The following is a 14314-nucleotide window of genomic DNA, read 5'->3' on the forward strand; positions in this document are numbered from 1 at the left end:
TTTTTCCAATTTCCCCTTTAATGATAAAAATTAAGAAGAAAATAAAATTACTACTATGAAGTATTTTCACTGTTGCTTGGATGCACCTGAACAGCAACTAAAAGCCAATGCAAACCACATTGGAAACTCCTGGAAAACACATATTGACACATTGCGAATGGTGCAATACACATTGCACACTATGGGCATTTCTTTCAAAACTCACTCAAACTAGAGCTCAAATTTCAACAGACATTTTTTCTACCAAGCAATCAACAACCAACTTACCTGCCTCAACAATTTCTCTACAGCTGACATTACCATAAGTCCTCTCCACACAACTGGCGCGCTCTCTTCTATCAAGAAACCCATAGACATACTGAAACAGTCAAGCAAAAAATGATCTTTCAAAAATGAAACAAAAAATTATCCAAAAATCAATCTGAAAAATAGTTTGACTTAAAATAAAACCTATACTCACCATGCAATGCCATAGTTCTTAAGAGGTCTCATTAAGTTTTCTACAATGGAAACAAAATTAATTGATTTTTTATATTCATAAAATATATACTTTTACATTCATAAAATATAAACTTATTGTTTTCAAAGTTCCAGTCTAACACGGCTATCCCTCAGACTTCTTACTGAGTTTGTTTTTCAATCAAATCAGCAGTATTAGCTGCCTGATCCTCTTTCAGTGTTTTCTAAATATATCCACATTTTCAAATTAGTGATTGCATGATCGTGAATTCTCAGGCTCAACCATTTCTTAGAAACTCAGGCTAAGCATACAATACAGATTTATATCAGTGTAACATTGCTGCTCAAGGGTGTGGATTAACACTCCCGTCAGCTTGGTAACATCTTCACTTAAAGCACTACAGCAGTGCACCTTTTAAAATATAGTCTGACTACAATCACTACTAGTTTGGCCTTTTAGTTATCTGGGATAGCCATCTGAAGCCTAATACCTTTATTAGAGGACATAAGTTACAAACTCAACGAAGCCTTCTGTGACACTGTATGCAAAAAGAGAGATCAAGTTCTCTCAAGGGGTTTGCCCAGGGTGCCATGTGAACAATCATTTATGTATTATGAACAATACTTCCTTCTAAGAAAACCTGTATGATTCATTTATCACAAGCTAAAAACAATGAAAACAGCTTATCTAGCGTATAAGGGGGGAGGAGCAGGAGCCGGTCCTGGAGGAAGTTGCCTAAAAGACAGTTCCACCATCACCGTCTCTGCAGGGGGTGGGCACAGGTGAGGCACAGGCACAGTGGGAAACAGCTCGAGCCGGGTCCCGACTGCTGCACCTCTGCCTTAGAAACGACAAGAGCTCTTACTACATTTAAAAGGCAGAAGTGCAGCCGGCATAGCAAGCACGTCACCTCCCCCTCATCGACTCTGATCAAGTAGTTGATGGAAATTCCATCAACTACTTTGATTGATCAGCTAATAGAATTTACCATCCCTACTCAAGACACAAACTTTTTGAGACGTGTGTACATGTATTATTCAAAAAATACTTTGCAGACTTGGATATAAGAAGCTTCACAGGGTAGCCAAGTTAGCCTGTACAGAAAAAAAACAACAAATGGTCTGGTAGCACTTTATAGACTAACAAAACATGTAGATAGTATCATGAGATTTCGTGGGCACAGCCCACTTCTTCAGATGACCGGAATTATGAGTTTAGGATGTGCAGACCCAAAATAAATTGGAGAGGGGAAGGGGAGAGAGGAGAGGAAAAAAAGGAGGGGGTAGAAGACAGGGAGCTAGAGGAAATCAGTAAGTATCTGAAGATTGGGTAGTTAAAGTGAAGCAGATAAGAATCAAATTCAATTGATAGTATCCTTCCTGACACAGGAGTCTACACAAAGAACTGTTTGCACCTTCATTGTCTGTTAAGTTGGCAGTGCCCCAACCAACCTTCATCACAATTGAGTCCATTAGCGTGTGAATTGAATTTGCAGAAGAACTCTAATTCCAATGTTTCTCTGTGTATCTGGCTAGTAGAACTGGTTTGTGACAAGACAGCTACTTGAAGATTTTTTAAACAGTGATTAGGAAGATTGAAGTGTTCCCCGATAGGTTTTTGTATGTTTCCTTTACGTGTATTTGATTTGTATGCATTGATTCTTTCCCGCAGACACTGTTCAGTTGGTCTAATAAATATAGCAGTGGGGCATTGCTGGCATAGATCAAATTACTGGATGTGCAGTCAAATGACCTTTTGATTTGTTAGCTTATGTTGTTGGCTCCAGTGATGAATTCGCTAGTATAGATATGTGGGGAGAGTTAGCATCGTGTTTGGTTGCAGGGCTGGGTTCCTGGATGCTTATGATGTGGTTACCAGACCATTTGTTGGTTTTTTTGGATATAACAGTTAGTCACCACAGGATAATGTCCATTTGAGCAAGAGAAAGTTGGCACTATTCCCTGGTTAGACCGTTACGTAATTCAAGTCTTGAGTGTCTAGCTGTGCTCCATCTGAAGTCTATCAATGGAAAATCATCAGAGACAATCACAAACAACTGAAACCTCTTGAAGATCGAAAGGAACAGTATTACAAATGTAAGTGAAGACCAGGTCCTCAAGACGTAGCTGTGATAGAGGCTATGTCTTGAGAACCTGTCTATGAAAAGCGCCTCATAAAAGAATGTGAACTGATATAACACACTTAAACAGAATTTGTTTCCTATAAATAGGTCTAGATATCAAAAGAACACGGCAATTTTATTTTTACTATGCTAAATGACATTTTTCCCTAACCCATTTGGGAAATAAATAAGCCCTGGCCTTGAAATTAGCTCCAAAATCACCTTGGTACCTGCATGGAGCTTCACTGGCTTCAAAAGGCATTCCATGCAGGCATACACGTCTGCCTACAACATATACCATGGTGGTATCAGTGCCATACTCTGATGCGTGTTTACCTCCTCTGCTCAATTTGAAGTACTTACATGTCCCACATTTGAGCATCACAACCTTTAATGTATTTATCCTTACAAATCTCTTGTGAGGTAAGGATGCACTATTTCAGGACAGGACCAACAAGGAAAATAATACAAGACCTCTGGTCACCATCTGCAGCCCCAGCAAAAACTCCTGCAGTGTATTATTGGTAATCTACAACCTATCTTGGGAAAAGATCCTTCACTCTCACAGAGTGAGACAGGCCAGTCCTTATCTACAGATAACTCCAACTGAAACAAAAACTCACCATCAATCACACAACACACCACAGAAACACTTACCCAGGAATTTATCCCTGCAACAAACTTCACTGCCAACAATGACCACGTATCTATAAAAGCAACACTATCATAGGACCTAATCACATAAGCAGGGGCGGATATAGGGCAGGGCGAACAGCGCATGGCGTAACGGCGCGTGCGCCGTGGCAAAGGGGGGGCCCCGCGGAGTTATGCTGCCTGGGGCCCCGCAAAACAGTCATCTGCCCCTGCACATAAACCACACACTCAGGAGCTCATTCACCTGCACATTCACTAATGTGAAACAAGCTATCAAGTGCCAGCAATGCTGCTCCACCACATATACTGGCCAAACTGGAAAGTCTCTGTGCCAAAGAATAAATTGACACAAATCAGGAAAGTTAACATACATAAAATTGTGGCAGAACACTTCTATCTCTGTGGACATTTGGTAATTGATTTGAAAGTAGCTATCCTCCTTCAAAAGAATTTCAAAAAACGCCTTACAAAGGGAAACAACTGAAGTTAATTCATAATTTTAATACAATCAATAGAGGAATGAATAAGGATCTTAACTGGTTAATCATTACAAAGGCAATTTCCCCTCTTTTGATATTCATCTCTCCACATTAACTGCTATGAATGAGACACTTCACCCTGACTTGATTAGCCACATTAAAACAAATAACCTCTTTCTTTTGCTGTTTTACATATACATACCCCGCTTCTGGAGTGAAGATTACAATTCACCTGATGAAATTGATTTTACCCATGAAAACTTATGTCTTAATGAATCAGTTAGTTTCTAAGGTGCCACAAGACTCCTTATTATTATCCCCATGTTATCAGTGGGAAACTGAGTCACAGAGAAACTATGGGTATGTTTACACAGCAAAGTTATTTCGAAATAACAGACGTTATTTCGAAATAACTTTACTAGCGTCTACACAGCCAAACCGCTATTTCAAAATTAATTCAAAATAATGGATGTAGTGGTCAGTTGCTGAAGAACTTTGTACGTGCTAGTTTAGGGGTGGCGAGGCCTGCATTCTCCCCCCTCCCCACCTTTTTCCCCAACTACTGATGAGTCAGAAGCAAGTCTTTGGGAACATACGCCATTGTAGCAAGAACAAATTGTAGATAAGGATGAGAACGCATAAACAATTCTGTTTACCCTAACGTACTGATCACGTAAACAGGGCCAAAGAACAAGATCAGAACTAGATTGATAACTAATAGCTAAGCCCTACATCAGCACGTAACGAGTAACCCCTGGAAATTTCCAAACTGCCAAACAAGGCAGGGAAAACTGTATTTAAGGCTGCCTCAAAGCCTAGCAAATTGAACCTCACCGATGGGCTTTGGGTACCAGCGCCTCGGAAGCTGAGACAACCTCCCACTTTGTCTGCAGCCTACCCAGGGTTCCAGGCTTGCAGGAAGGGATGTAAGATATGCCGCTTCTTTGTTAAGTTGTTCTTCCATTTATGGGGCACAGCTGTTAGCTGTCAGGAAATAAACTACTTGTGTTTGACAGATACCTGTGAGACGTATTTTGTACTTTGGGAACCCAGTGTCAGACCTTAGACTTACTCTGGCCAGCTACAGTGGAGCGCTTATTTCAGATTTGGTAAACCTCATTCCACAAGGAATAACGCCAAATTTGAAATAGCTATTTTGAAATAAGTGCTGTGTAGACACTTATTTCAAAATAGGGGGCCTTCAGCCTTCCCAGGGTGCTTTGATGGTCACTCCAGCCTCAACCAAGAACACTCCTCTGCTTCTCCCCTCCCCAGAGCCCTTAAAGGGGTTGACTCTGGTCACAGTGCCTGTGCCAGCTCTAAGCCTGCTAGTCCAGAACCAGCAGTCACTGCTCCAATACAGTGGCCCCAAAACATGAGCCAGCAAGACACTGGCAGCCAGCCCTCCACCGCTCCCTAGGAGCAGTCTGCCAGCTCTCAGGAGCCTACCAGGTGCCGGAGAAGGAAGGCGCCTTCCTGGTCCAGGGTGGAGATCATGGACCTTATTCAGGTTTGGGGGGGGGGAAGATGCCCCCAAAGTCCATGATCTCCACACTAGACGGAGGAATGCAGTCGTCTAAGGCAGGATCGATGCTAGCCTGGCCGCCAAAGGCCACATGCGAACCCAGGTTTGCATGAAAATCGAATTGGTCTGGCAAGACTCCCAACCCTGAGCCCTGAGCTTCCCCTCCTCCTCCTTCCCCTTGCTTCCCCCTTCCAGATCGCTCCTCCCAGGTTTCCCCCTCCCCTCTCCCGTTCTTTCTTCTCCCCTCTCCCACCAGAGTTTCATTCCCCCCACACCTCCAGTTTTGTTAAATAGAGTTTGTATTTATGAAAATATGTGTATTTTATTTGACATCAGGAAAGGGGGTTAGGGAGACGTAAGTGGAAGGACATGAGGGAATGAGGCACAAGCCCCCAGTGGGGCAGACCGGGGAGGCTCCTAGGCTACGTCTAGACTGGCATGATTTTCTGCAAATGCTTTTAACAGAAAAGTTTTCCATTAAAAGCATTTGCGGAAAAGAGCATCTAGATTGGCACGGACGCTTTTCCGCAAAAGCACTTTTTGCATCCATGCCAATCTAGACGCGCTTTTCCACAAAAAAGCCCCGATCGCCATTTTCGTGATTGGGGTTTTTTTGCGCAAAACAAATCTTAGCTGTCTACACTGGCCCTTTTGCCCGAATGGGAGCAGCACAGTATTTCTGCAAGAAGCACTGATTTCTTACATGAGATCGTCAGTGTTCTTGCGGAAATTTCTTACATGAGATCGTCAGCTGCTTTTGCGGAAAAACTTGCCAGTCTAGCCACAGCCCTAGTGTTCCTCAGGGCAGAAGCTCTCCCACCGTGCCTCCAGAATACTGACAGCTCCCCGATGAACCGCTCAGATGTTAGCTTGCAGAAAGTGCAGCCAGGCTCACAGCAACGTGTCCAAGAGAAGCACCAAAGTGCCCAGGAGCAGCTCTGGCTCCATGCTGCAGAGTGCTGCAGTGTCCCAAGTGAGGGAAACCAGAGCACGCAGAGACAAAATGCTTTGCTGTCCCTCATCGAGGTAGGCAAGCAAGTAGGAAATAATATATTTTGAAATAACACTGTAGTGTAGACATACCCTTTGTGACTTGTCCAAGATCCAACAGGAAGTCTGTGGTGAAGCAGACTTGAGCCATTTTTTTTTTTAAATCTCTCATCCTTCCACTCATAACGAAATATTTCAAAATATGTTGATTATAAATAAACATTAAGAAATGGTTAGTTTTGTTCCTTTATTAAAGTTATTTAACATTTGTCTTTGGTGAGGAGAAAAAGCCTGAACATAAAGAATAACAAATGATTATCAGAAATGCAGTAACAATGGTTCTATGTCCCTATCTCTTTTCTTTCAAGTCTCCAATCGGTATTTTTAATGCTTAAAACTAGCTATGTAGTAACATGCTATATGTAACAATAGATTTAACATTGTATTCATGACTAAAAGTACTAATTCCTCAACCACAGCATTTTATTTAAATTAATATCATGCAGTAACACCTCTGTATCTGCATTTAGACGCATGTATAAGTCAACAGTGTGACGTTGTTTTAAAAAAGAAAAAAAAAAGCAAGACATGAGAAGTCATTCTTCCGCTCTACTCTGCGCTGATTAGGCCTCAGTTGGAATATTGTGTCCAGTTCTGGGCACCACATTTCAAGAAAGATGTGGAGAAATTTAAAAAGGTCCAGAGAAGAGCAACAAGAATGATTAAGTGGCGAGGAGTCCTGTGGCACCTTATAGACTAAGTGAAGTGTAGGAGCTTAAGCTTTCGTGGGCAAAGACCCACTTCAGCAGATGCATGTAGTGGAAATTTCCAGAGGCAGATATAAATATACAGGCCAGAATCAGGCTGGAGATGACGAGGTGGATCCAATCAAGGAGGATGAGGCCCACTTCTAGTAGCTGATCTGGAGGTGTGAATTCCAAAAGAGGAGAAGCTGCTTTTGTAGTTAGCAAGCCATTCACAGTCTTTGTTTAATCCAGAGCTGATTGTGTCAAACTTGAAGATGAACTGTAGCTCAGCAGTTTCTCTTTGAAGACTGGTCCTGAAGTTTTTTTGCTGCATGATGGCTACCATTAGATCTGCAATTGTGTGTCCAGGAAGATTGAAGTGTTCCCCTACAGGTTTTTGTATGTTGCCATTCCTAATATCTGATTTGTGTCCATTGATTCTTTTACGTAGGGACTGTCCAGTTTGGCCTATGTATATAGCTCCTTTTTGAATGATTAAAGGTCTAGAGAACATGATCTGTGAAGGAAGACTGAAAGAACTGGGCTTGTTTAGTTTGGAAAAGAGAAGACAGAGGGGACATGATAGCGATTTCCAGGTATCTAAAATGTCATAAGGAGAAGGGAGAAAACTTGTTCTATCCTCAGAGGCCAGGAAGAACAATAAGCAATGGACTTAAACTTCAGCAAGAGAGGGTTAGGTAGGACATTAGGAAAAAGTACCTAATTGTCAGGGTGGCTTAACACTGGAATAAATTGCCTAGAGAGATTGTGGAATCTCCATCTCTGGAGATATTTAAGAGTAGGTTAGATAAATGTCTATATGGGATGGTCTAGACAGTACTGGGTCCTGCCATTAGAGAGGGGATTGGACTCAATGGCTTCTCGAGGTCCCTTCCAGTCCTGGTATTCTATGATTCTATGATTAGAAGGATTGTAGCAGCTTAGTATTTGTTCAAAGTTTACATTGAAGCTTAGAAATCTATTGCACTGTCAACAAGAGCTATCTTTAGAGCTCACCGTTAGCTGAGTTTATCACGATATAGGTCATCATCTCCCATCTCCTCCCATCATCATGATGTCATCACCCAAAACACAAACTCTCTAGCTGCAAGATGGACTATGTCATTGACACAGTGTCAGTCAGGGAGTGAATGACATATTGCAGCATATATATGCTTTATTCTGTTACATGAAAACAATGCTGATTATACAAGTCATGAATTCAGTTAGTATCTGTACAGGCAATTGGGAATAGCTTTTAAACTGTGCCCATTGGTAAAATCTTGGAACAATTTTGCATCAGGATTTTTACAATGTATGATGTGGTCCTACAGTTAATGTAGAGTCTTCCCCTACCATCTTAATTAGGATTCCAGTTACAACACTTACATTAATCACAGTAAACAGTTATTCATAGGGACATCTGAGAATAAGTGAGAAAAATGTACTTGCTGCTTTTCAGGCTGATAAAGGAATTTCCAGTTATGTTTCAAGACTGACAGCATGTCATGTTTTACCACAGAAGATTTTGGGCCAAGTCAAGGATCTGAAGACTCCAAACTATGAGAAACCAAAGAGAAAAAACTACAAAAGACTGAAGAAAACAGACACGAGGGTGTGAAAATTAAAGGGACATTTGACATCTTGGGACACAACTAAAAGAAAAGAGTTTTGACAAGTTGAAGAAAAGTAAAAAAAAAAAAGAGACAGAAAACAATGCGGATTTGTGAAGCCATTTATACAGAAAAAGAAAAAAGGGGGGAGGGAATATCACAAGCGTCAACACGCTGTTTGTTTAAGCGAAGCAACCTAAAAAGCCCAGATTCAAGTCATAATAGTGCTTGCCTCTTTGATTTCATCTTTTCTTTTGTGGGAAGAATAAAAAAAATAAAGTCCTTGGTCACGGATTCCCAGTCTGAGAGCGACATCAAGACCTTTGTGGGCTTTAGAGATGTTAAAATTAGATTAATCAACTAATCGAAGAGACAATGGAATTTCCATCGACTGTTTGTTTAGTCGATAAGGGCATTTCTGCTTTGAATGTAGCAAGAGCCCTCCCAGCTGTTGGTACTTTTCAAAGGTGTAAGTGCCGTGCTGTGTTCCACCTTTAAAACGTCCAAGAGCCCCCGCAGGGCCTCTTGTGCATTTCAAAGACTGAAACACTGTATGGAGTCTGGAGCCATTAGGGGACTCTGAGTCCCCCGATGGCCCCAGGCTGCATGCGGCGCTTCCGCTTTGAAATGTACACAAGCCCCAGCGGGGATTTTTGTACATTTCTAAGGTGGAAGACCATTGCTGCACACCTGCCCCCTCTCACAGGGATGGAGCTGGGAGGAACCAGCTTTTAAGACAACTCCCCCCAGCAGCCCTCTCCTCCCCCTCCCTTGCTGTCTCTTTCTAATAGAGGCAACGGGGGGCATGGGGGAAGTGACTAGTCAACTAGTGTGTTGACTATCTGATAAGCTTTTGCTTATCAGATAGTTGACTAGTTACTTACATCCGTAGTGGACGTGCCTCAGTTTTTCCAGCCTTCTAACTGTACATTCTACTTGATGCTAGAGCGCGCTGCTCTCTGATAATGGTCCAATGGTCTCCATGGCAACACGCATGCACTCATGCTGTCACTAAATATTTTTTTCCTATTAAACTCAACAGAACTTAAGGTGAGAACAGAAGATATGGAGCAAGTCACAGGAAGCAAAACCATAAACTAAGGAAAACATGAGATAATCAGAACACAAAAACAGAAAGGCAAAACCGAAAGTGGCAAGGTAGGCTGCAGCAAGGACATGGCAAAAAGGGCATAGGATGCATCAGTCAACTGCAGAGGTGAGCAGTGCCGCACCCAAAGGTTAATTATCATTCAGGTACAAATTTTAACAATCCAACCATCACTTTAGTTGTGTAATGGGGCAGCTGCCCTGCAGTGGCCTGCATCCTTGAGAAAGGGCTGGGGCTGTGGAGTCAGCACCTGCAGCATATAGCAGCCAATTAGGGCCCAGGTGAGGGCTGAATCAATAAAGGCTCCCAGAGAGGAGGAAAGAGACACATTTGCTCCAGCTGAGATGCAGGAGGGACCTGGCTGCCAGGGAAGTTACAGAGACTTCTTGAGACAGTAGTATTGGGGAAGGGCATGCAGAGCTGGGGAGCTCTGGTCACGCAAACTCCAAGGCTAAGGTCTTGCTCTCAAGACCTGAGAGTACTAGGGCTGCACAGAGGCAGCTAATGCAGCAGGTCCACACCCCTTGCCAATGATTAGCGTCCATTTCAGACTGCAGTTCTCCCCTGATACAGGGGCTAGATGATGACTAACAGTGGGTCACTGAGGCAAGGTGGGTACAGAGGACTTGGAGTTCCCTGGGAGGGAGGACCTCAGCGTGCAGGGACACTACCACAGAGTAGGACCTCAAGGGAAGGGCACAGTGCACAGGATGGACTCAGGGGGCTGGGATTTGATCATCATTTAGATGAATTATGTATTAGACATAAGATAAGCTGAAACGTAAGAACCTGAACGTAGGCTAAAGCCTGCAAGAGTATAGCTAACTATTTTAGGCCTTGAAGACAAGAAATAGTGACAGAGTAATCAGCAAGTAACCTGATGTCCTAAGGTTATGGGAAGAGAGGTATCAAGTGATAATAATAGAGAAGATTAATATTAGATAAATAATAACACTATGAAGGCATATCTGTCTCCAAAAGGCATCTTAATCACAAGAGAGGTTATATATCAATACTAAATAGAATCAATTGAATTAATATACCTTATAAAAAATTGGGAGTCCCTTAAGTTTCTAGGAGACACAGACCAATACAAGAGGGCTGACACTTTATGGGCATGTGCACAACATAGGTATAGCTAAAATCACATTATAAAAAGTAAACACATTGTAAACATTTTCAGAATGGGAAATTTAAGATCCCTATAGAAGATTCCAGCAGGAAACATCCTTCTACTGACAATCAAGCCATGAGACACTCATCAGACCCTAATACTATTTTAATTGTGCATAGTAGGGTATGTGAAGGCTTAAGTGGTTAACTAGTAAGCATCACACAAGTGATGCTTATTGGTTATGGTTAACCAACAGCCTGCCAGCCTGCAGTCAACCTCACCTGTTTAAGCAGTTAACCGGTTAAATATAACTTTTAACCCGTTAACTGATAAAACTTTATTTAACATTCCTAGTACATCGGTCTGCACAGAGTTTCTATATGCTTGGATAGTAATTTTTTGCAACTTTTATTACCGTTCTAAACTGACAATATTGTACACGTGAATGCACGTGTGGTGACTAGCCTTCATCTTTGTGTGTTCCTACACACTTTAACTCTAAAGTAAGCAGCAAAGATCACTTTTACTCTAAGCTTGAAACTGTAACCATCAGTGCTGAATCTACATTGGTTTAAACGCCACATTATGAAATTCAATGTAAATAAATAAAAGGCTATAATATGAAATCTGCTAATTCTCTACAAATACAGAAATATTTTTAATTTAAAATCACGTTTTAAACTATAATTCCCAGACACATTGTGTGCGGTTACTGCTGAATCCAATGAAAATTTTGAAGCATTTTTTTCCTAATATGAACAGCACAGGAGATTCTTATGTTTCTTTAATCATTTGAGTAAGACTATGTAAGTCAAATTGCTCATCTTCAGTTTCCTAGTGGTACGCTAGTATATAATCCCTAAATTAAGTCTAAAGAAGTAATAAAAGGTTAATAATTTTACTGAAATAACTGGCTCATTTTTACATTTCATTTTAAGATTTTTTCCCATTAGAAAACAGTAACAAACCATCAACTCAAATCACCACAAAACACAGAAAAGCTTAAAAAAAGAAAAACACAAAAAAGCCCTTCCACTTTACAACACAGCTCTTTTCTTCATCAACTCCTATTGCATTTATTTTCTGGGAATAAAGAAATTAATTCTGAATCCATCAATTCAATTTTAAAGAGAGTTACAAATAAAAGCTGAAAAAAGCCAGCTGCTTGCTGTAAGATGATGATTCCGAAGTAGGTCTGGCTTAAGTGAGAGAAAAAAGTGTTCTGGATTTAATCATGTACTGGTTACATACATTTCAAAATAGTGTCAATGTATGGATTTTGACTAAAATCACAAAGATGAGTGAGTTCTCTCAAGTGAGTTCATCAATGATGTAGATATTGGGATAGAGAGTACGCTTATTAAGTTTGCAGATGATACCAAACTGGGTGGGGTTGCAACTTCTTTGGAGGATAGGGACATAATTCAAAATGACCTTAGCAAGTTAGAGAAATGGTCAGAGGTAAACAGGATGAGGTTTAATAAAGAGAAATGCAAAGTGTTCCACTTAGGAAGGAACAATCAGTTCCATGCATACAAGATGGGAAGCGACTGTCTAGGAAGGAGCATGGCGGAAAGGGATCTAGGGGTCATAGTAGACCACAAGTTGAATATGAGTCAACAGTGTGATGCTGTTGCAAAAAAAGCAAATATGATTCTAGGTTGTATCAACAGGTGTGTTGTAAGCAAAACTCGTGAAGTCATTCTGCCGCTCTACTCTGCCCTAGTTAGGCCTCAGCTGGAGTACTGTGTCCAGTTCTGGGCACCACATTTCAAGAAAGATGTGGAGAAATTGGAAAGGGTACAGAGAAGAGCGACAAGAATGATTAAAGGTTTAGAGAACATGACCTATGAAGCCAGGCTTCATGAACTGGGCTTGTTTAGTTTGGAAAAAAGAAGATTAAGGGGGGACATGATAGCGGTTTTCAAATATCTAAAAGGGCGTCACAAGGAGGAAGGAGAAAATTTGTTCCTCTTGGTTTCTGAGGACAGGACAAGGAGTAATGGGCTTAAAGTGCAGCAGGGGAGGTTTAGATTGGACATTAGGAAAAAATTCCTAACTGTCAGGGTGGTCAAATATTGGAATGAATTGCCAAGGGAGGTGATGGAATCTCCCTCTCTGGAGATATTTAAGAACAGGTTAGATAGACATCTGTCAGGGATGGTGTAGACGGAGCTTGGTGCTGCCTTGAGGGTGGGGGGCTGGACTCGATGACCTCTTGAGGTCCCTTCCAGTCCTATTATTCTATGATTCTATGATTCTAAGCCACCACCCTCTATCAAGGGTGTCTTCCCTCAGATCATCAAAATGATTCCCAAAATAGCCTTTATGTCTCTGTGGATCCACAACCTTCTTCTACTTGTACCTAGCCAGAAGACAGAGTGCTATCCCAGTAAGCTGATTTGGCTACTGTGACCTACAAATTAGTGATCACTATGACTCATATCTAAGAGAAATGACACTGACTGCCACTTGATTCAAGATGCAGCATCCTACCTACTCAACAGATGATCTCTATATGCAATACACAATCAAATTCAAGGTTTTTGTCCCAATATTCAAAAACCATTTACTGGATTAACCTACATTACTTGAGGAACTGACTAACTGTATCCTAGGACTGAAAGGGACCTCAAGAGGCTTACGTAGTCTATCTAGATCCATACACTCGTGGGGGGGGGGGGTATTTTTATCTAGACTATCCTTGACAAGTGTTTGTCTAACCTGCTCTAAAAAATCTCCCATCAGAGATTTCACAACCTCCCTAGGAAATTCATTACAGTTCTTAACCACCCGGACAGGAAGTTTGTCTTCAGGTCCAACCAAAAATCTCTCTGGTTGCAATTTAACACCATTGTCCTTGTAATCTCTGAGACTAACAATTTTTCTCCCTCCTCCTTGTACAACCTTTTTTTATACTTGAAAGCTATGATGTCCCCATACACTAACCCTGTTAATTTTTTTTCAATTTTGCCTCATACGTCATATTTCATAGATCTTTAATCATTTCTGTAGCTCCTCTCTGGACTTTTCCAGTTTGTCCACATCTTTCCTGAAATATGGTGCCTAGAAATGGACAATATTCTAGTGGATGCCTAATCAGTGTGGATGTATTAGATGCCTAATACATCCCAGAATGTGGTTGTTTTTTGTTTTTTGTTTTTTTTGCTTGCATTACACTGTTAACTTATTCAACTTGCGATGCCTAGATCTCTTCCAGCAGTACTTCTTCCTAGGCAGTCATTTCCCATTTTGTATATTAGCAACAAACTGCTTCTTCTTAAGTGAAATACTTTACATTTGTCCTAACTGAATTTCATTCTGTTTACTACAGACCATTTCTCCAGTTTGTCCAAATAGGATCAAAATTCAAAACTATCCTCCCAAACACTTGCAACCCACTCCCAGCTTGATATCAACTGCAAACTTTGTAGTTTATTTTACCATCTAAATCATTGATGAAGATATTGAATCCAATCAACCCAGAAGAGATCCCTACAGAA

General features: G+C 41.2%; 1 protein-coding gene across 4 annotated transcripts in view; it reads right to left on the minus strand.

The window, feature by feature from the left end:
• NUBPL (NUBP iron-sulfur cluster assembly factor, mitochondrial) overlaps nucleotides 1-14314 on the minus strand; it is a 150227-nt gene that overhangs the window by 99361 nt on the left and 36552 nt on the right. For 3 of the 4 annotated variants that reach the window (XM_014570137.3, XM_006116358.4, XM_014570136.3), the window contains 2 exons: nucleotides 461-500; nucleotides 268-358 (listed from right to left, as the gene is read on the minus strand). The exons of the other annotated variant lie outside the window; for it this stretch is intronic. In XM_014570137.3, coding sequence (XP_014425623.2) covers nucleotides 268-358; nucleotides 461-500 — 131 coding nt within the window. The remainder of the gene's footprint in view (nucleotides 1-267; nucleotides 359-460; nucleotides 501-14314) is intronic. 4 annotated transcript variants of the gene reach the window in all.

The sequence above is a fragment of the Pelodiscus sinensis genome, chromosome 4, assembly GCF_049634645.1.
Source record: "Pelodiscus sinensis isolate JC-2024 chromosome 4, ASM4963464v1, whole genome shotgun sequence".
Lineage (NCBI taxonomy): Eukaryota > Metazoa > Chordata > Testudines > Trionychidae > Pelodiscus > Pelodiscus sinensis.